The sequence below is a fragment of the Camarhynchus parvulus genome, chromosome 3 (assembly GCF_901933205.1).
Source record: "Camarhynchus parvulus chromosome 3, STF_HiC, whole genome shotgun sequence".
In the NCBI taxonomy this organism is placed as follows: Eukaryota; Metazoa; Chordata; class Aves; order Passeriformes; family Thraupidae; genus Camarhynchus; species Camarhynchus parvulus.
The window spans coordinates 27,749,497-27,767,888 of NC_044573.1; the positions used below are offsets into that span (position 1 = coordinate 27,749,497).

Below are 18,392 nucleotides of genomic sequence, written 5' to 3' on the forward strand. Positions count from 1 at the left end.
TGATGGCAGTCTGAGAGGTCTGGCCAGGCTCAAAGTGGGGCCCTGTGGCCAGGAGTTGCCTAGGATGGACCAGCATGGGTGTGGCCTGGCTGTTGCTCTCCTCATGCGTGCATTGTGCCCGCATTAAGGCATCAAGTTCAAACTTGCACATCCTGAAAATTCTTCCTAGAATTTCTTTCCCTGGTGATACTAACTTGGCTCTTTTTTCATTTCCCTTAGAAGCACTGAAGCTGCTCACAAATACATATCTAGATGGGGTGCCCAACTAGAGGAACTGGGAAACCTCTTTGATGTTGAAAGCTGTGTTTTATTTAGACTCTTGGGATAAGCCCAGAGGCTGTCTGGGCAGCCAGGAAGTTCCAGAAAGGAATTTCCCCCCGTCAGACCAGGAACCACAATAATATTTCCCCCCTTCCTCTTCAGAGACTGTGTGTACTCATTTCCTAGCATTTTTGCTTTAGAAGTTTCTCATTTTTGCAGGACCCTAGGACCTTCTTCTCTGTTGCTGCCCTTCTTAGCATTATAGTTTGAGGTTCCTTGTCTGTGACCTAAAGACCTCAGGTCTGAGGCAGCTGATGAGCTGGTCAGCTCCTTCTGTGCAGGTAGACTGGGTGTTTCTTTCATACTTGGACTGACTGCTCCTGACGGCATGGCAGGGCTCAGAAGCACTGTGTGATCCCAGCTGAGGACTGTTTTTGAGAAGGCATTTGAAAAGGAAGCGATGTGAGTGAGTTGCAGTGATTGTATTTGAGGGAAAGAAGGTCAGGTGAGACAATTCCTCTTCTCCAGGGATTAGAAAGAAGGTATCCAAAGCAGAAATCATTGCTTCTCTTTGCTTGTGTTTCTGAGGAGCCCGGCTGCCCTGCTACCCTGGAGTTTCTGGCTGGCTGAGCTAAGCTGTGAGTGCTGTCCCAGCAGCCTGATACCGAGTGGGTGTCAGGGGGCCCTTCCAGGCCCTCTTGCAGAGGAGCACATGTCTGCAGTACCATCGGGGGAAGCACAGTGTAAATACCTGCTCTTTCAGGCTCTCGTTGTATCAGCCACATGCTGACTTTCCAATTGGCCCAAGCAATTTGCAGGAAGAGAATGGGCAGCAAGGGAATTATAACAGAGATGGGGCTGCCCAGCAGTGCTGTTGATAGGATTGTCTCTTCTTATTATGTATGTCACGTGAGCTATGCTGGAACAGTCACTGTTTCTCCATCAAACAGCTTCTCTTCAATTTCCTTTTTCCTTCTTTTCTCTTCTATGGCAGTCAAAATCTGCGTATGCCAAAACATGTATCCTAGGTATTTAATTGCTCAGATGAGTCTGAAGGGTGTGTATGTAAAAGAGAACAAATAGCTGTTGCCCTCAGCCACCTTTAACCAGCCCTTCTTGATTTTCCGTGAATGTCCAAAGCATTAGCATGACAGCAGCAGGCTCAGTTCTGGGAATGTTTGCAGCCTTTAAGATAACGGTGGGCAATTCTCACCTTTGGTTGCTTACAGCTTTAGTGAAGGGCTCCTTTGTGTGTGGGATCTGTTTCCCAAATGCCTGTCCTGTCCTTCTGGTACAAAACCACACAGTCAGAGCTTGGAGAGCCCTTGTGTGTGCTGCAGCTTCACCCCTGCAGCTGGGCCATGGGGTGTTTGTGCTTTGTGTGGTGGGGACTCAGCTTAGTTTGGCCTGTGGTAAGGCAGACATTGTGCAGGGGCCAAGCCAGAGATGATCCCCACTGGAGGAGCCCACAGGCTCAGCAGTTCACACACCAGGAGGAGGAATGCCCTGTGGTTCCTGCTAGAAGTGATTGGTGGCTGGCTAGGGACAAGGCTTGGTGCCCTTTGTCTGTTTTGTCAGTCATACTATTCTGGGAACAATTCCCATTATTTTTTGTGGATTGTCCTTGTCTTCTGCTTTTATCTACGTACATTGGACTGTGTTTGGATCTGTTGGTGGATGGCCCTGCTCTGGAGCACCATTCAAGATGTGCCTGGCTTTGGGTCCACATCTTCCTCCAAGCAAGCTCCAGGCTCAGCTTTCATTCTGCTCCTGCCCTCATATTCTCTTTTAGCATTTTCCTTGGCAGATGCTCCTTCCCTGCCTGGCGCTGGCAGTACCTCCAGTGTCTGTCTTGGACACCACTCAGCGAGGGTCATAAGCAAGCAGGAACGGATGGGGTTTTTCCAGCTCAGCCTTGTCTCCCTCGGTGTAATGAGGGGAGATCCCCAACAGATGGCACTTGAAGCTTTTCCCTGGCTGGTTTTTCCCTCCAGCCCCACGATGTTCAGACCCGTGTGTGCACAGATGCAGCATGAGCCTGTTACGGCACGGTGTGTGGAAAGAGGAGACCAAAAAGCGGTTCGCTGTGTTAGAAGGGGCGAGCAAATCCCCAGGTGACTTCAAAGGGTGAAAAAAGCATCTTTCTCCTTTTGAGAAGGCTTGGCCAGGCCTGCCTAATGAGGCTTTCTGCACCCACACACATTCCTGTTCTTGCACCTGGCAGTGTCAGTGGTACACCTTGGGCAGGATAAACTGCAGAAGGCATTAGCTTGTCCTCTGAGCACAGCAGGAAACACAGCCCAAAGGGAATCTGGGCATTAAACTAATCCCCACTGCATTGTCTTCACCCTACTGCCTTGTCTCCCCATTGCACTGTTTGGTCAGGATTCCCACAGAGGAATGTCTCCAGGGGAAAGTAAGATGAGGCACAGCAGACATCCAGCGATGTCTTCCCCATGGCAGCAGTGGGCAGGAACACATGGAAGTGAACCAGTACCCTGCCTCAGCTCACAGTCCCCTGCCCTTTCCCTGTCACCTCAGTGCCATGTGTTCCTGCAAGGAAAACTTGCCACTTGCCTCCTTTCTGCTCCTGGTCTGGCCATGAGGAACTTAAAAGCTCTTCAATAAATGCTGGAGCAGGCATGTGGGTCTACCCTAAATGTTGTGTGATGCATTTTTCATGCTTTTATCATGTGACCAGGGGATTTGAGATTTGGTTTGAACCCAGTAGGGAGATCAAAACTCCAGGGGTGAGAAACCCACAGGAACCAAGAACAGAGCAAAGTGATCACATGAGATGCTTGGGAGCAGAAACCACTGAATTTTGCATAGCTCCAGCAGTGTGATCTAGTAACAGGCTAGATTACAGTCTGGGCACATACAGCTGGGGGCCAGGGGGTACCACTTCTATTCTTGGATCTTCCACCGCTTTTCTCAGTGACCTTCATAAAGTCAAGTAACCTTCTCTGACTTGGGTTTTTGTTTGGGAATAACACTATGACTTACCCCTGGAAAATATTTTGCTATCCTCAGATAGAAGTTACTCAGTAGTGTTCTGCAACCTGTATGTGGAGGAGCAATGTCTCCAGCCCTCTCAGGAAGCTTTCTTTCTACTATGTGATGCAGCAGTGTGACTTGTCATCCTCAGGGCACAGATCACCTAAGACAAGGGTTGCAGCAGTAGGTTGTAGCTCTGCTTTCTGTGAGGGTTTCTTTTCCTCTGAGGGTCTGCTAAACCAGCTGGTCACTGGTTGCAGCAGAGTGTCACTGTGCCTCACTCAGAGGAGATGCTGGATGCCATGGATTGATGATTCTGGTCATATGAAATACAAAGCAAGAAAGAAACAGCTGCTCTGCAGGTATTTGCTGAAATATGTATAGGTAAAGGTTGCAGAAGTAGGATTTGTAGAATTAGTTTTTCTCAAATGGCAAGTGCCCCAAAAAAGAACTTGTTCATCAGCACTTCATCAGCACTTGATTTTGCTGCTTGCCCTGAAAGGCCTGGCCCTGCAGCAGCTTAGGAGGCCCAGCACAAACCCTTCCCAGGCTGGGGTCTCCACTGCTGTCCTGTGGTGTAGTGGGGTGGGGTGAGCTCAGGTAGAGCCTGTGATGTGTTACAGTTGGGACGGCAGGTTCTGCTTTTCCCTGTTTCAGGGAGCTTTTTCAGCTTCATCTGTTCTCAAACAAACTGGGCCTTGGCATGTTCCTGCTCCTGCTTGATCTCTGAATGGGAAAGCCATCACACACAGTAGTTTAAGCTGACTGTGGTTTATGGGTTATATCTTACAGACCATTACAAGGACAGCCAATGTCTCCAGAGTTGAAATAAGGAATGAATAAACACTTGGGGATTTTCGCTTTATATGAAAAAAAAAAGGACAAAATTATAAGAGAGTCTCAGTGGTTGGACTTTGGGATATATATTGGTTATTGCTTATGTCCCAGGAATAATTCTTATCTAGCAAAATATAACATTGCATATCTCTATGGAGGATTTCTGGTTTCAGTTGGCATTTTACTCCCTCCTGTTGGATGCAGGATGCCAGACTAACAATCTGCTCGTGTGCAGTATTCTGTGGGGTTTTTTTAATCCATACAATAAGAAAAGCAGAAGTACCTATAGCAATATGTGATGGCTTAGAGTCATAAGGTTGGATTGTGATTTCAATGGGGTATGAACTCGGGGAAAAATAGGTGAAAACAAGTCCATGCTGTGAATGCAGAAAGCACAGATCAAGTATGGTTTAACAGCTGAGACCGTTTCCTACTGCAGACATCTTCTAAAAAGGCACTATCTGAAAAGCAAAAATTTTGCTTTCTGGCTCAGTCCCTGCTTGTTGTACTCCTTCAAGAAAAAATACTTTGCTAAGTGGAGCTGAACCGAGGCCCTTTCCCCCGCAGCAAAGATGTGCTCTCTCTTTTCCACAGTCAGCACTTTAGGAGTGCTCTTATCTTGTTACAGGCCCGCTGGCTGAGAACTGGGAACCCACAGCTAACCAGCCTGCGCTCCTCTGGAATTCGTATAGAAGCAGAGACCTCTGCAATGCTCCCTAGCTTGTCCCAGGAGGAAGGTTGGGACAAAAGGCTCTGCTGGCCCCCAGAGACCAGTAATGGGCAAAAGGGACTTTCACCCAGACACGGGGAGCTCATCGCTGGCACGGAGCTGGCAGTGGGTGAAAGCCCTTTGTTGTTACTGCTGCCAAACGTGCCGGCGGCTTCCTGTGGGTTCAAAGTGGCCGGGAGCCTATCAGTCAACCCCTGATAACTTTCCAGACTGTTTTGCCAGGGAGGTGCTGGGGGACTGCCCATGGAAACGGGGCACCTTGCTTGTGCCCGGTTATAGCTGGTGCAGCAGGAGCTGCTGCCGGCCTAGCCCCGCGCCTGCGTTTCTGTAGGGAAAGGCTGTGGCGGTCTTCCCTGCTGCGGGGTGGCTCAAGGGACTCGAGACGGGACTCCCGAGCCCTCTCTATGGATCTGTGCTCTGGATCGGAGGGCAGGACAGACAGGTCACAGCATCCCGTTGTGGGATCCCTGGACTGAGGGGGCTGCGAGCCAGGATGCGGTAGTGCAGAGGCAGCTACCAGTCTCCCACATCCCGCCCAGCTTCGGGGACTCAAGGACCGCCGGCGGCCGGGAAGGGCCCGTGACCCTTTAAGCGGAGTCCCCGCCCCGTGCCGCCCCGTCCCGCCCCGTCGGGCCAATGTGCGCCGCGGCTGCCGCGCCGCTCGGTGCAAGTTTCCCGTGGCGGCGGTGCCGGAGGGAGCCCGGGGTGGCGGCGGCGGCCCGCGGCAGCAGCGGGGCGCGATGCCCGATGCCCGATGCCCGATGCCCGCCCGGGGCTGACCGGGCGGCAGCGCTGCCATGAGCGGAGCCCGGCGCCTCGCCCAGTGAGCGCTCTGCGCCGAGTGTCTCTTGTCCCCTGCAGCACGCTGCCAGCTGGTACCTCCCTCCTTTCTGAAGCGTAACTGAGGAGGGGGTGGAAGGCAGAGGAAGTTTGGTGCTCAGTTTTTTTCTGTAGGCTTCGGAGAGGGATTCCCTTTGCGTGGCAGCGCGGAGGGCTGCAGGACAGGGTGCGGAGGGGCAGGGGCACAGCCGGGAGCCGGGGCTGTGCGGAGCCGTGCCCCGCCGTGTACCTGCGGCGCTGGATGCGAGCTCCGCGCAGCTCCGCCGAGCGTAGCGGCAGCGGCGCGGCAGATGCAGATGCGTGCGTGTGTGTGTGCTTAACCCTTTCTTGGCTCCTCGGATTTGTACCATGCTGAAGATCCTCACCAAAAAGCTCAGGAACCAGAGTTTGAACGAAATTCAACCTTTCCAGCTAAAGGTAAGGAAAGCCGGTTTTGTCTCGGTTGTTTTTTGTCCCCTTCAGGTAACTAGTGAGAAGGCCTTGAGAAGCTGGAAACTTGCAGTGTTTATTATGCTGGGTCAGTTTCCTCTCAGCCAGTGTGCTCAGGAGGAACTGACCTAGGCTGTATTCCTGTTACTTAAAGTCCCGTTCTTTTGCACTCAGAGTTACCGTGCACAATTCAGATTATACAGAAAGGTGTATGAAGACAGATGTATTTGTCTGTTCTTTAGAATGTTTTCCTTTTGATGGGATTCATATTTAACTGTGTAGGCATTTGCCTAGATACCTTTGTACGTGAGCAATCTGTAGCCTCTCAGCCCTTTGCAGGCTAGAACCCCACTGTGCTAGGTGCTGTACAAACATGATTTACCTAAAATGCCTTTCAGCTCATTATTTGCATTTCTCTTCTTCTAGTCCTCAAGGCCAGAATCTGAGCTGAAGTTTGCCGGCTGGATCATTGCTTTGACCCATAGCTTTCCAGATTCTTTTTACATCCGTTTTTAATGTTTAAAATAAAACTGAGGACCACAGATTCAGGATGAGAACTGTCTAAGCCCTTCCTGCCAAATATAAAGAGGAGTTTTTGAGCCATGTACCGTGGGATAAAAATGGAGCCATGACGAATGAGAAAAAAATACCGAATCCTGATTTGGCAAAATTGTTGTGAACCAAGGGATATCCCCTGAAATCAGCAGAGTTGCTCTGGATTGGCACCAGTACTGTGGGAAGTGCAGCACCTGGCCCCAAATAAAAGAAGGGATCTGGGAAAAGTAGCAGCCCTCGTTGCCTGAGTTGGGGGCTGGGGATCCGTATACCAGACTCTAGTGGAGTCTTTTGTATGTGTTACACAGAGGCTCATTGCCGTGTGGCTGCACTTCTGCGCAGCCACTCTGGACAGGCTGATGGCAACTTTGATGAAACATCAGCACTGCTTCTAACAAAGTTTGCTCTACTTCTTCCTCTGGGGATTGCACATTCTGTGGCTCTCAGGGGAGGCAGGGTTAGATTTTATTTTTGGAAGTAAAGAAAGGACAATGCTTTAGGTTGTAGTGGATTGATTCAGTGCAGAGTATTTGCAGAGGCAGTGAGGGGTTTTTTAACACTGTTTCTGGGCCTTACGGCTGCAATCTCCTCCTTTAACTTTATTGTTTGTCTCTTGGAGCCTCAGGTTGTGAAACCGTGAGAATCTTTGGAAGGAGCTCTCAGAGGTGGATGCAGCCTTCAGGATGCTTGGAGGCATGCCGGAAAATGCATGAGTGGGCATCTGCAGCCATTTTGTTCGTGTTAGTGCCAAGGTTTTGTGCTGCAGACAGGTGGTCTGCATTTTTGCAGGCTCAGTGGAGACAGTTCATCTTGCACTGTGCCTTGCTTGCAGGGCTGTTGCATAGCCCATCAGAACTGTCTCTGCAATCTGCAGTGGGGAGTGCTACAATGACTGGTACACATGTGTATGGGCAGAAAGCCAGACGTGCAAACTCTGGGTTTAAATCTGGTTTGTAGGCCTTTGGGGACCATGTGCAGCTGCCTGGTCATGGCTGAGCCTTGCAGCAGCATACTAATTGCTTAATGGAGCATGCAGTGCTCTGTCTTAGGTGTTGGACCAGAGCTCCTTGCAGGTATGGACCCTGGGTAGGCGTCACAGGGTGTGAGCAGTGTGGCAGCTTCTGGTGGCTGTGCTGTGCATGGACCCTGTGTCAAGGCCAAATGTCCTGTACCATTTTGCTCTACTGCCCTCATGATGTGGGGCTGCCAGGCACTGACCAGACTCAGCCTTCTTGGCCTTGGTCTGTGTGCAGGTCTGTACTTAGTCTGGCTTGTATGGTAAATGCATTATTTAAAAGGCCTTGTGTGCTGTCATTGAAACGTAGTGAAAAGTTAGATGAGAGTACAGAATCAGGTCTGTAGAGGTCTGTAGCCCTGTAAGTGGAGAATGAGCATCAAGTTTGGATAGAGTAAGAATTGATCTACATTGACCACCCAAACCAAGTGCTTTCTGAGCTTCAATAACAGTGTGCTTAGCTGCTCATCTCCTTCATTGCCCACTCGCTTTAGCACTTTGACTTTTTTGGGAAGTTCCCAATTTGAAGGAAAGGCAAGCTGCTGTTGTGCTTCTAGATTACAACTGTACTGAAATTAGCCAAAGTCCCAGGAGACTGTCCTTGGGTAAATTGTCAACTCATTTTTACAAGTGTGGAAGACTTGACCAATCTTGGACTGGCATCCAAGCTTTGGGAATCTTTTCAGGATTAAATTTCTGCCCACTGTAAAGGTTTTATTTTTGTATGATGTGTCCCGAATTGGTTTAGTGTGGCTGTAATAGGGCCTCCTAGTTTTTTGCCTGCTTGGAGAAGCTGAGAGGATGCCATGGTCTTCTGTAAGTGAAACCAAAAACTATGCAATCTTTGGGTGTTGATGTCATGAACTTCTCTTTTTCCATTCTAAAGCTGGCCTTCGGGCAGTTGGCAGCTAGGGCTGCTCAGAGGACTTTGACTTGAGATGTGCTGGTGTCTCTCAGAAAGTGTCCCTCTATTTCCCTTTCACCAGAAGTCATCATGGTGGGAAGGGAGGGAGGGACTGACTGACACTTCACCTGATGTTGTGTTAGCCTGCTCAGCCAGCAGTTTCTGATAAGGGTGGCTGGGCTGTCAAGGGTGATAGTTAGGGTTCAAATTTGAGTGCCTTGTCTTGGAAGACAGCTGACCTTGCTTCCCAGAATGGGTAAGGTTGGAAGGGATCATCTGTTCCAGGCTCCCTGCTCAAGCAGGATCATGCTAGAGCATGTGGCACAGGATTGTGTCCAGGAAGCTCTTGAATAACTCCACTGAGGAAAACTCCGCAACGTCTCTGGACTTGCTCACCCGCACAGTAAAGATGCTCTTCCTTATGTTCAGGAGGAACTTCCTGTGCATCTGTCTGTTCCTGCCTGTTGCCCCTTGTCCTATTGCTCAGCACCGCTGAGAAGAGCTTGGTTCCATTTTTTTGACACCCCCTCTTTAGGTGTTTATATACATTGATGAGATTCTCTCTGTTGCCTCTGTTTGAAACTGAGCAGGCCCAGCTCCCTCAGCCTTTCCTGGGAAGAGAGATGTTCCAGTCCCTTGATCATCTTTGTTACCCTCACTGGACCCACTCAGGAGCTCCACGTCTCTGTTGTACTGAGGAGCCCAGAACTGGACACAGCACTCCAGATGTGCCTCACCAGGGCTGAGCAGAGGGGCAGGATCACCTTCTTGACCTGCTGGCAGTGCTCTTCCTAATGCACCCCAGGATCCCATTGGCCTCCTTGGCCATAGGACACACTGCTGGCTCATGGATGGCTTGTTGTCCATGAGAACCCCCAGGTCCTTCTCAACAGAGCTTCTTTTCAGTACCTGAGCCTGTGCTGGTCTTTGGGTTTATTCTTCCCCAGGTGCAGGACTCTGCACTTACCTTTGTTGAATTTCAGAAGGTTCCTCTGTGCTCATCTCTCCAACCTGTCCTTCTGAAGGGCTGCACAGCCCTCTGGGGTATCAGCCACTCCTCCCAAATTTGTGACATCAGTGAACTTGATGAGGAGGCGTCTGCCCCTTCATCCAAGTCATTGACGAATGAGTTAAACAATATTGGGCCCAGTATTGAACCTTGGGGGATACCACTAATGACAGGCCTTCAGCTAGACTGTCTGCCACTGATTATGACCATCAGCCAGTTCTCAATCCACCTCACTGTCCACTCATCCAGTCCATGCTTCCCGAGTTTGCCTATGAGGATGTTGTGAGAGACTGTGTTGAGAGTCTTGCTGAAGTCAATGCAGACAATATCCACTGCTCTTCCTTTATCCAGCCAGGCAGTGGTTTCATTTTAGAAGGCAATTGGGTGTGTCAGGCATGACATTGGCAAATTCATGTTGACTACTCCTTGTCATCCATGTGGATAGACATGGCCTCCAGAATGAGGCATTCCATCACATTTCTAGGGACTGAGGTGAGGCAGACTGGCTGGTAGTTCCCTGACTCCTAATTCTTGCCTTTTTTGAAGACTGAGATAACATTTGCTTTTTTCCAGTTCTCAGGCCTCTCTCTGATTGGCACGACCTTCCAAAGATGATCCTGAATGGCCTAGCCATGGTGTTTGCCAGCTTTCTCAACATTTGTGGAAGCATCGCATCAGAACCTGTGGACTTGTGGATGTCGAGTTTTCTGAGGTGTCTTTCCATTGGATACTTGTGCGCCTGTAGTAGGGGCAGCATATCCACTCCTGAGTTCATAGCACAGCCTGTTAGCTTAAGAGCTTCAGCTCTTCAGCCTTCAGCTTCTGTGGCTCAATCCAGGAAAGGAGAGGGCATTGCCTGGTGCCTTCGTCTTTGGTCTCCCACTTGCTTCAATGGTCTGGTGTTATTGGCTAGATAGTAGGCCAGATTCAGGAACCTTTTGGGCTGCTTTTGAGCCAGAAGCAGATCTGACTTTACAGGTTAGGGATCATCTTTGATAATGGCTGGCAACTAGGTCTGTGCCAGAGCAATTGAGACAGGAGAAAAAAGTGAGATCAGGAGAGTGTCCCATATGCTAGTGAAATGCTTCAAAACCAGGAAGGTGAGAGGGGCCTATAAGTCAATGCCTGATTTTAATTTTTCTTTGTGTTGGTTGTCCAGTATTACAGTCTAGTATAGTTCTTTATTATTTTCTTTCCTAGTTTTAGACTTGCAGCCCTGAGAAGCACTTCCTGAACTATTAAGTCAGGCTGATCAAAGAGCTTTTAAAATGCGTATCTTGGGCTTGCATGTGGAATTGTGGTGGAGTACTGGTATTGAGCCCTTAGAAGTGTTCTCTAACCAACTCCATGAGCTTTCTGCAAATCAAATGTCTTATTCATCCCCACAGTTTGGGGTAGGGGTTTCTCACACAAATGTGTTTCTTCCAAGTTTCTCTTTAACTCTTGGGGCCTTGCTATTTATGTAGTGGCTCAAGAGTGAGTGTCTGTTTTCTGAGCTTTGCTTGCAAGCAAGCTCCTTCAGGCAGGGAGCATCTGGCTGGAACAAGTCTGTGCATTGCCAGTCAAACTAAGCCCTTAATTAGTGGCCCTAGGTGTTATCAGAATGAAACAGTTGGATTGTGGTGTGTTAAAAAATTAACTGGCTGGAACATGCAGCTAAAGAAGACTGAGCACTTTAAAGGTGGCAATTTCATTCCAGCTTGCTGTTGACACAAACAACTTTGGAGGTGATACAACTGATGTTCTAATCAACAAAAGCTGTTAAAGTACTTAAGTACTTGGCATATTCACTTTGGTCTTGGGCAGAGATAAGACAGACATGTTTGTCACTTCCTTAATGTTGATCAGTGATACAAAGTCGAACGTGAGTGTTCTGGTGACAGGGCATTTCTCTTCTACATAACTTTAGCCTTACACTTGCTTAAAGGGAATTGTGTGCTAGGTGCTAGCAAAGCCGCTGTGTCAGTTCTCTTCATGTACTTTTGCAGCTTGTACGTGAGCATGCACAGCACTGGGAGCCATAAAGTCCTCTCAGTTATTTTCTACTGGCATCTGTATCTGGAGTCAGCTGTAAGACTCTGGTCTGGCTGGCCAGCCCTGACAGGCAACTGGGAATCATCTTCATCCTCCCTGTGTGAAGGGGATTGAGCTGGCTGTGCAAAGTGAACCTCAAGGCTGCAGGCAGTGACTCCTGCAGTCAATGTCCCTGTGGTAGCTTGTTACTCTGTGGAGCTGGGAACATTATTTTTTTTCTCCTTAGACCAGAAAAAAGAGTGGAGTAGCATTATTCTTGATGCACAGTGGGTATGCTGTCAAAGATCTGCATAAGTGCTCAGGCTTACTATGAGTGAGGACAGACTGATTTCTGCCTTCCTTTGGTCTGACTGCTTGTTGTGTGTCACAGGTCTTCCGCTTGGCACAGGGAAAATTTAGCTTTGTCTGCTGTGGTGTGTGCAGGTTTTCTCTCCTTTGTGTGTTTTTCAGCAGATGCCACAGGTTCATTCCTCTACAGCTGGAAGACTCTGCTTTACATTGGAACTTGGCTTTTCTTCCTGTTACACCAGCTGGCTACGTTAGGTGCTTCTGGTTTGTCATAATCGCAGGAAAGACACAAACGTGGGAATCAAAGTGTGCAAGTATAATTTTGATTTTTGGAGTACCTATGAATGTGCCTGAAGTTAGGCTTGTGAAAATTTGGACTGAAAATATGTAAGTTAGTGGTTAGGTAGATACTTAGCTAAGTAAGCTAAGTGCTGTGTAGATACTTAGCTAAGGCGAAGAGTAGAACAGGCAATCCCAGCCACTTTAAGCCTTAGGTTTTTGAGACTTCTGCCTGAGGCATTGTAAAATAATGGGTTTGTGATTCTTTCTACTTGGCTTTGAAGATCTGGATCTTTAAGGGTTGTCATCTTTTCTGTGCAGACATTCAGCGCTGATAATCTCCTGTAATGACTAATTCCAAAGAGTGATACTTCAGACAAATTGCAGGTGCTGCATATACAGCATGATGGGGCATTCATGGAAATTGAGGTAGTTTGTTGAGACATTCTCTCAGCTGCCTTTATGACTGATAGGAAACTATGGACTAGCTTAAAAAAAGTCCACTTCCCAAAGGCACAAAGAAATCTCATTACTTTTCCTTGTATTTCCCAATTCTTGGTTTTTATTTGAATGAAAAACTAGATTCTGAAAAGTCAGTGCTATGCATTTGGGGATTTCAGTGAAAACTGATTATTTTTCTTTGCTGGATAGTGCAGTTCTTCATTTCCTGCTGTCATGCATTGTCCTACAAGTTCCAAATTTGTTGCACTGTTTGGGATGCTAAATGTCTTCTTGAGCACGTAAAGAGCTCATATTTGAGGTGAAAACAGAAAGCAAAACCGGGTCATTATTTATTTTAATTATATGGCTTTCACAAAAAAGTGGGTTCATTTTTTTTTTATAGTAAAAAGCAAGGCTTGCATCTGCTTAGGAGAGTTCTGTGGAGTGGTGGGTGGGCAGGGCACCACTCTGCGGTAATGTGTCAGCCTGGCCAGCTTCCCTGGCTGTTCCTGGAGCATGCCTGGGGTCACAGCAGTGTTGTTGGGCTCCCTCAGAATGGGAACCAAGGGCTGTATTCCCTTTTCAGCGGGAAATAACACTCCCACACACATTGTAGGCAGCGCCAACCCCTCCCACCCCCGTGCCTTTATGTGTAGCCCCTGTTCTCCTGTTGAGTGGGATTCAGGTTGCCGGGTGATCCAGCTCTTCCTAGCAACCGGCACGGCAGGTATGTGTGTGCAGGGCTGTGTGCTGCCGCAGGAGCTGCTGGACGTGGCCCTGGGCAGCGCCTACTTGTCCACTTGTCCTCCTGCCACCGGTGAGCAGCAGCCAGCCGGCTAAGCTGTTCGTGAATAGGCACCAGCACCACCCACAAGTGCTCAGCGGGAACACCCCGGCGAGGATTTAGAGAAAAGCCAATTAGTTGTGACCTTTATGTGCACTGAAAGCATTCCCTGCGCAGCGAACTGTGCTGTGACCCAGGCCTGGGAGTCCATGTAAAGGACATATGGCCCAGTGTGACCTGTGCAGAGCTGTGTCCATGCCAGTCTGGGCACAGGGCTGCCCAAGCTGTGGGGATGCAGCAAGCAGGTGAAGCACGGCTCAAATAAGGTTTCTTCTGGTTTGGCATGGTCACTCCTTGGGGGTGGATAGCTCAGGGTGTCTCTAGGCATTTCTTCCCTCTCTTGTTATGTTCTTGCTTTTTGTGCCCGTTATAACCTCCTCTCTGCCATGGACACAGACCTGGCATCCATATGTACCTCAGTCTATATGTCACACTGAATGGTTCAGTTCCTGTAGGACAGGCATTTTCAGGCTGGGGCATCTCAGGAGCTGGCTGAGGCAGAGGGAGCAGATCTTACATGATTATGAGGTTTTTTTGTTTGTTTTTGTCCTTTTTTTTGTTTGTTTATTTTGTTGTTGTTTTAATCTCCTTTGTCATCACTGCAGCACACCAAGTGCTCAGCCAGGTGCACTTTTGCTGTTGTCCTGTTGAGCAGCTCTAGCAGAATTGGAATGGCACAACAGAGTTCCCTTGTGAAGAACTCACATTGTTAGTTCTCTGGACCATCCTTGATGGCTTCATGGAAGGTGAAATACCATGGATGCATATGGAAACTTCCTGTTGGACTTGTATGTAAGAAAGTATCTTGCTTGGTAGATTTGCACTGAAGCTGCCACATAGCTGCATGTGCAGTAATCCAAATCCTGATTCTTTCTAGTTATTCTGTGTTAGCACAACAGAATGTCATCTAAGGGTGGCAGGGGCTAAAAGCCCGAAGAAGATTGATTCTCTGAGTGCTTTACAAAGCAGCTGGTGTGGACCAGCCCCTTGTTTCTTTGTTTCCAGCCCTCTCCTCCCCCAGCGCTCTTATCCAGGCTCAGCCTGCTGCAGAGAACTCCAGCTTGCCCCGGCCTGAGCTGTGGTGCTGGGAGCAGATCAATGTCTGTGTGTCTGGCATATGCACCCTTTGGATGAGTGTTGTGAGCCGGGAGATGCAGTGAAACCTGGGGAGGTGTCCCTAAGGCATGGTACCTTGGTCGGCTGTGGGTTGCCTTCCTCAAACAGCACGACTGGGTTGGTTGGTCCTTGTGCCCAGCAAACACACCTGAGAAAAGGCCTTTGCAGCTTTTCCTGGATTCACCTCTCCATCCTAGCTCCAGCATCAGGCCCACATGAGAAGAACTATGAGTTCAGGGCTTGAAACGCTTTCTAAGGAGGAAAAGGAAACCAATGCCTGAGTTTAGGTCTCCAGAGGAGGCTTTTATTAGTCATGTCTCCTGTTTCATGGATAGGTTCACTTGAGTTTTGTTGCCTGACTTCAGGTAGATGGTCCTTATCTAAATTTAGATTTACGAAAGGATGGGAGATGCCTGGTATTTGTGAGATGTCCAAATACCTCAATATTCATAAATATCCATCAGAATAGGCAGGCCTTAGTTTTTGATATATCTAGGGACTAAACTATTGCTTGATAGCTGATTAATTGATTTTTCTGGGCTACAAACCTGGTTTTGAGCCAGGATTTCAAGGAGATCAGGCAATTTGAGTTGCTGATAGCACAAAGATCCTACCCCTTCACACCTATTTTATTCAGCAATCTGTCTCATCTTACTCCTTCCTAACAGGATCACATTGTTTCCATGATGCATGCTGGTTTTTATTTAACTGATGTCCTTACTTCTTGGCATGACACAATCTGCCAAGCTCTACATGGACATAAGATGAGAATAAAATTTCCTTTGGTTGAATGGGGAATTTCCCATCTTAAGGAAAGGTGCCAGACAGGCAGCTAAGTTCTCCAGTTTGCTAAGAGTGCGTCTGGATATAAGCTGGAAAAATATAAAATAATCCTTCCATATCCTGTCACCCAGTTATTACACACAAAGCCAAGTGGTTATTCCAGACAGTTGTCTGCAGCCAGGCTATTCTTGTGCATGTGTTTTTTTTTTTAATATAGTTTTTTCTTTATTCCTATGACTTGGTTATTCCAAGGGAATAACTATGGCCAAAGGCTAATTAAGAGGAAAGAACAGAGGTATTTGGTGTGAAGCATATAAACTGAAATAATTTAGAGGCTTGAAAAATCAGCAGCTTCCATGTATAGATTTTTTTGTTCTCAGAGAACCCTTTTGTTCTGGCTTGGACAGAGCCAATCACTTTTGGGAAACCCCTCAATGGTGTGTTGCAGAGGGCTGCAGTGCAATGCAGCTTTTCCCATCTTGCTCCTGAACTAATATGTAGGGATGCTAATTTAGTATGTGGTACTTGGACACTGTCTCAGGAGCCCTCTGTGGTGGGGTGAGTTGGACCTGGCAGAACATTGTCACACTTTGCTCTGTGCATCCCCCTTACCTTGTGACATTGCAAGTAATTGCATGGTGCTCTGTGTCCCCCTTCCATGAATGGGATTCAGGAGCATCCATCCCATGTTAGACCTACAGTTTCCCCCAGTAGCCTATCCTCCTGCATTAGTAACCCAATAAGTTTCTTCTGCCTAAATCTGTTCATTTTATACCACCAAATCTGTGTAGGAGTATTTACATGCAGAACATCCTGTGGTAGAGTGTTTCACACCTCAACTGCACACTGTCAAATGATCACCTGTTATTTGTTTAGGACCTACCTCATACTAAATTAATTTTGTGCTTTCTGTGCTGTATATTGGAGAAGAGAGTGAATATTCAAATTCTATCTTTGTCAATATTCAAATTCTGTCTTCTTTTCTAGGTCATCCTCTATGTGTGGGATGATTTGACAACTCATTTGTCGGTTTTTCCCAACTAGGAACCACTTAGAATCACAAAATGTTTACCAGGAAAGGATCCGGTGCAGTGAGAGACATTACAAATTATGACATGTTCCTAACTCTTTGAAGGTGCCTGACCAAAAGGATCAAAGACCTGGTCTGAAAGGATTAACCTACTGGTTTGCTCTCTGATAAAACACAAGAAGTTTGATGTAAATCCATAGAGATGAAACAGCTCTCATCTGCTTGCGCTCAGGGGTTAATGTGAGATTTTGAGAGGAGGAGAAGCTTGAAATGTCTCATGTGCTCCAAATGTATTTTCCAGCCTGACTGTAAGGCATTGTTCCTTGTGTTTGCAAATGTGGCTAATGTAGTTCTTTATGGCTGAGCAGAGGTGAGTGTCGAGTGAGGTCTCCCAACACAAGCAGCTTCTCCTCAGCTAAGGAAGTATCTCAGGGCAAAGGCACTTGCCCTCTGCGACTTTTGAGTAGGGAATGGAAAAACTGTTACTAGATGTGTTGTTTATGCCAGCTGCTGTCAGCCGTGCTTCCCTGGTTGAGGGGACTCATGGAATGCTGAGGAGCTGCTGTAAACTGCCTGAGAAGCTGGCCTGTGCAAAGAAACCTTTTCCCATCGCAGCAATAGTAACTGAGCTGGGCTGGCGGGGTGGGGTATCACTCGGGAGGGCTGTATTTAAATCCCCATGGCCAAGGCAGGAATGGTTGGCACTGATGTGAGCAGCCAGCTCCCATCCTCCCTCCCTGAGTAAATGCATTACAGATAAGATCAGCTATTAGAGGTGCCTCTCCAGTTCTAGGTGTCCCTTGTACTGTCTTCCTTTTATGTCTGAGAGGGTTTTAAGCCTCTGATAAATAGTGTTGCTTTTAATCTGACTATTTGGAGCTGAGGTTTAGCAGCAAATGGACTGTAAATTACAGATGGAGCTAAGTCACTGTATCTTAGTGCAGCGTGGATGAGGCCCTGTAAAGAAGGTCTTTAATCCTTCGGGTCCTTTTTGTCTTCCTGGGTTGCTGTGCTTTGTGGTGTCAACACTGCTGGATAACACTGCTCCTGCCGGGTGTGAGCCAGGAATTGCCAGGGCTCGAAGCTGAGAGCTGTCAGGGGAGTGGACCTCCTTTGCAAAGGGATCTCTTTGCATCACAACTGTGTTGCTGCTTCTTTCTCATACAGTTCTTTGTTAGCTCTCATCTGAGCTATGTTGTCACCCCTCACAGGATGAGAAAGCTAACAGGTGAATGCCAGCCCTATGAGACTCCTTGAAATTTGTGTAGGAATTAGCCACAGCTCTCTTTATTGCAGCAGCAAAGCTGTAAGTAGAGTAACAGAGCTGTTGAGAAACTCATAGTGTGGTTCTGTCACATGCAGGTGACTGCCACCTGAGGCCAGGCTGGGCTGGGTATGTGTGAGAAGCAGAAGCTGTGTGGGAGGAGTGCAGGAGATTGGTGGGACACTTACAGGGAAGTGGCACACCTGGGAGCTTTATGTGCAGGTAGAAGTGGAGCTGGAGGAGTGTATGGTTTCTGTCACTTGTAGCAGAGCTATAAACCTTAACCAGCCTCTTAAGCTAACAACATAAGGATAGTTTGAGAATTTTGTAGAAGTTCTTGCTACCAGGGAGTGATGTATATCACAGCATGGAGCTGCACTATTCCCCTGGTTCCCATGCTGCAGAAGTGGTCTTACTTTGGAACACAGTGGTCTGGGAAGTCAAGAAGGCAATTGAAGGATTAAAGACTATTTCCATGGTAACACCTTTCTTACCAGACCCCATCCACCTGCTGAGTGAGGGCTGTAGTGACCTTGTTTTATCTCTAATTTTAACAAGTGAAATTTATAACATTCAAACGGTGCTTCCAAACATGACTGCAGCTATGTTTAATCGGAGAGATTCTTGTTCTCATAGTGGCTTAAATAAACTTAATAATGTTTTCTCAGATTTGGAGTATTTTGTGTGATGAGGAACAGAGTCTGGGTGGATTTTGCCTAGGAGGCCTTTTAAAGAC

General features: G+C 47.8%; 1 protein-coding gene across 2 annotated transcripts in view; it reads left to right on the forward strand.

Annotated features, from left to right (window-relative positions):
• Positions 1 to 5,481: 5,481 nt before the first annotated feature.
• LOC115902609 overlaps positions 5,482 to 18,392 on the forward strand; it is a 60,096-nt gene continuing 47,185 nt past the window's right edge. For both annotated transcript variants that reach the window (XM_030946244.1, XM_030946245.1), the window contains exon 1: positions 5,482 to 6,082. In XM_030946244.1, the coding sequence (XP_030802104.1) occupies positions 6,014 to 6,082 (69 nt within the window). In that variant the 5' untranslated portion in view covers positions 5,482 to 6,013. The remainder of the gene's footprint in view (positions 6,083 to 18,392) is intronic.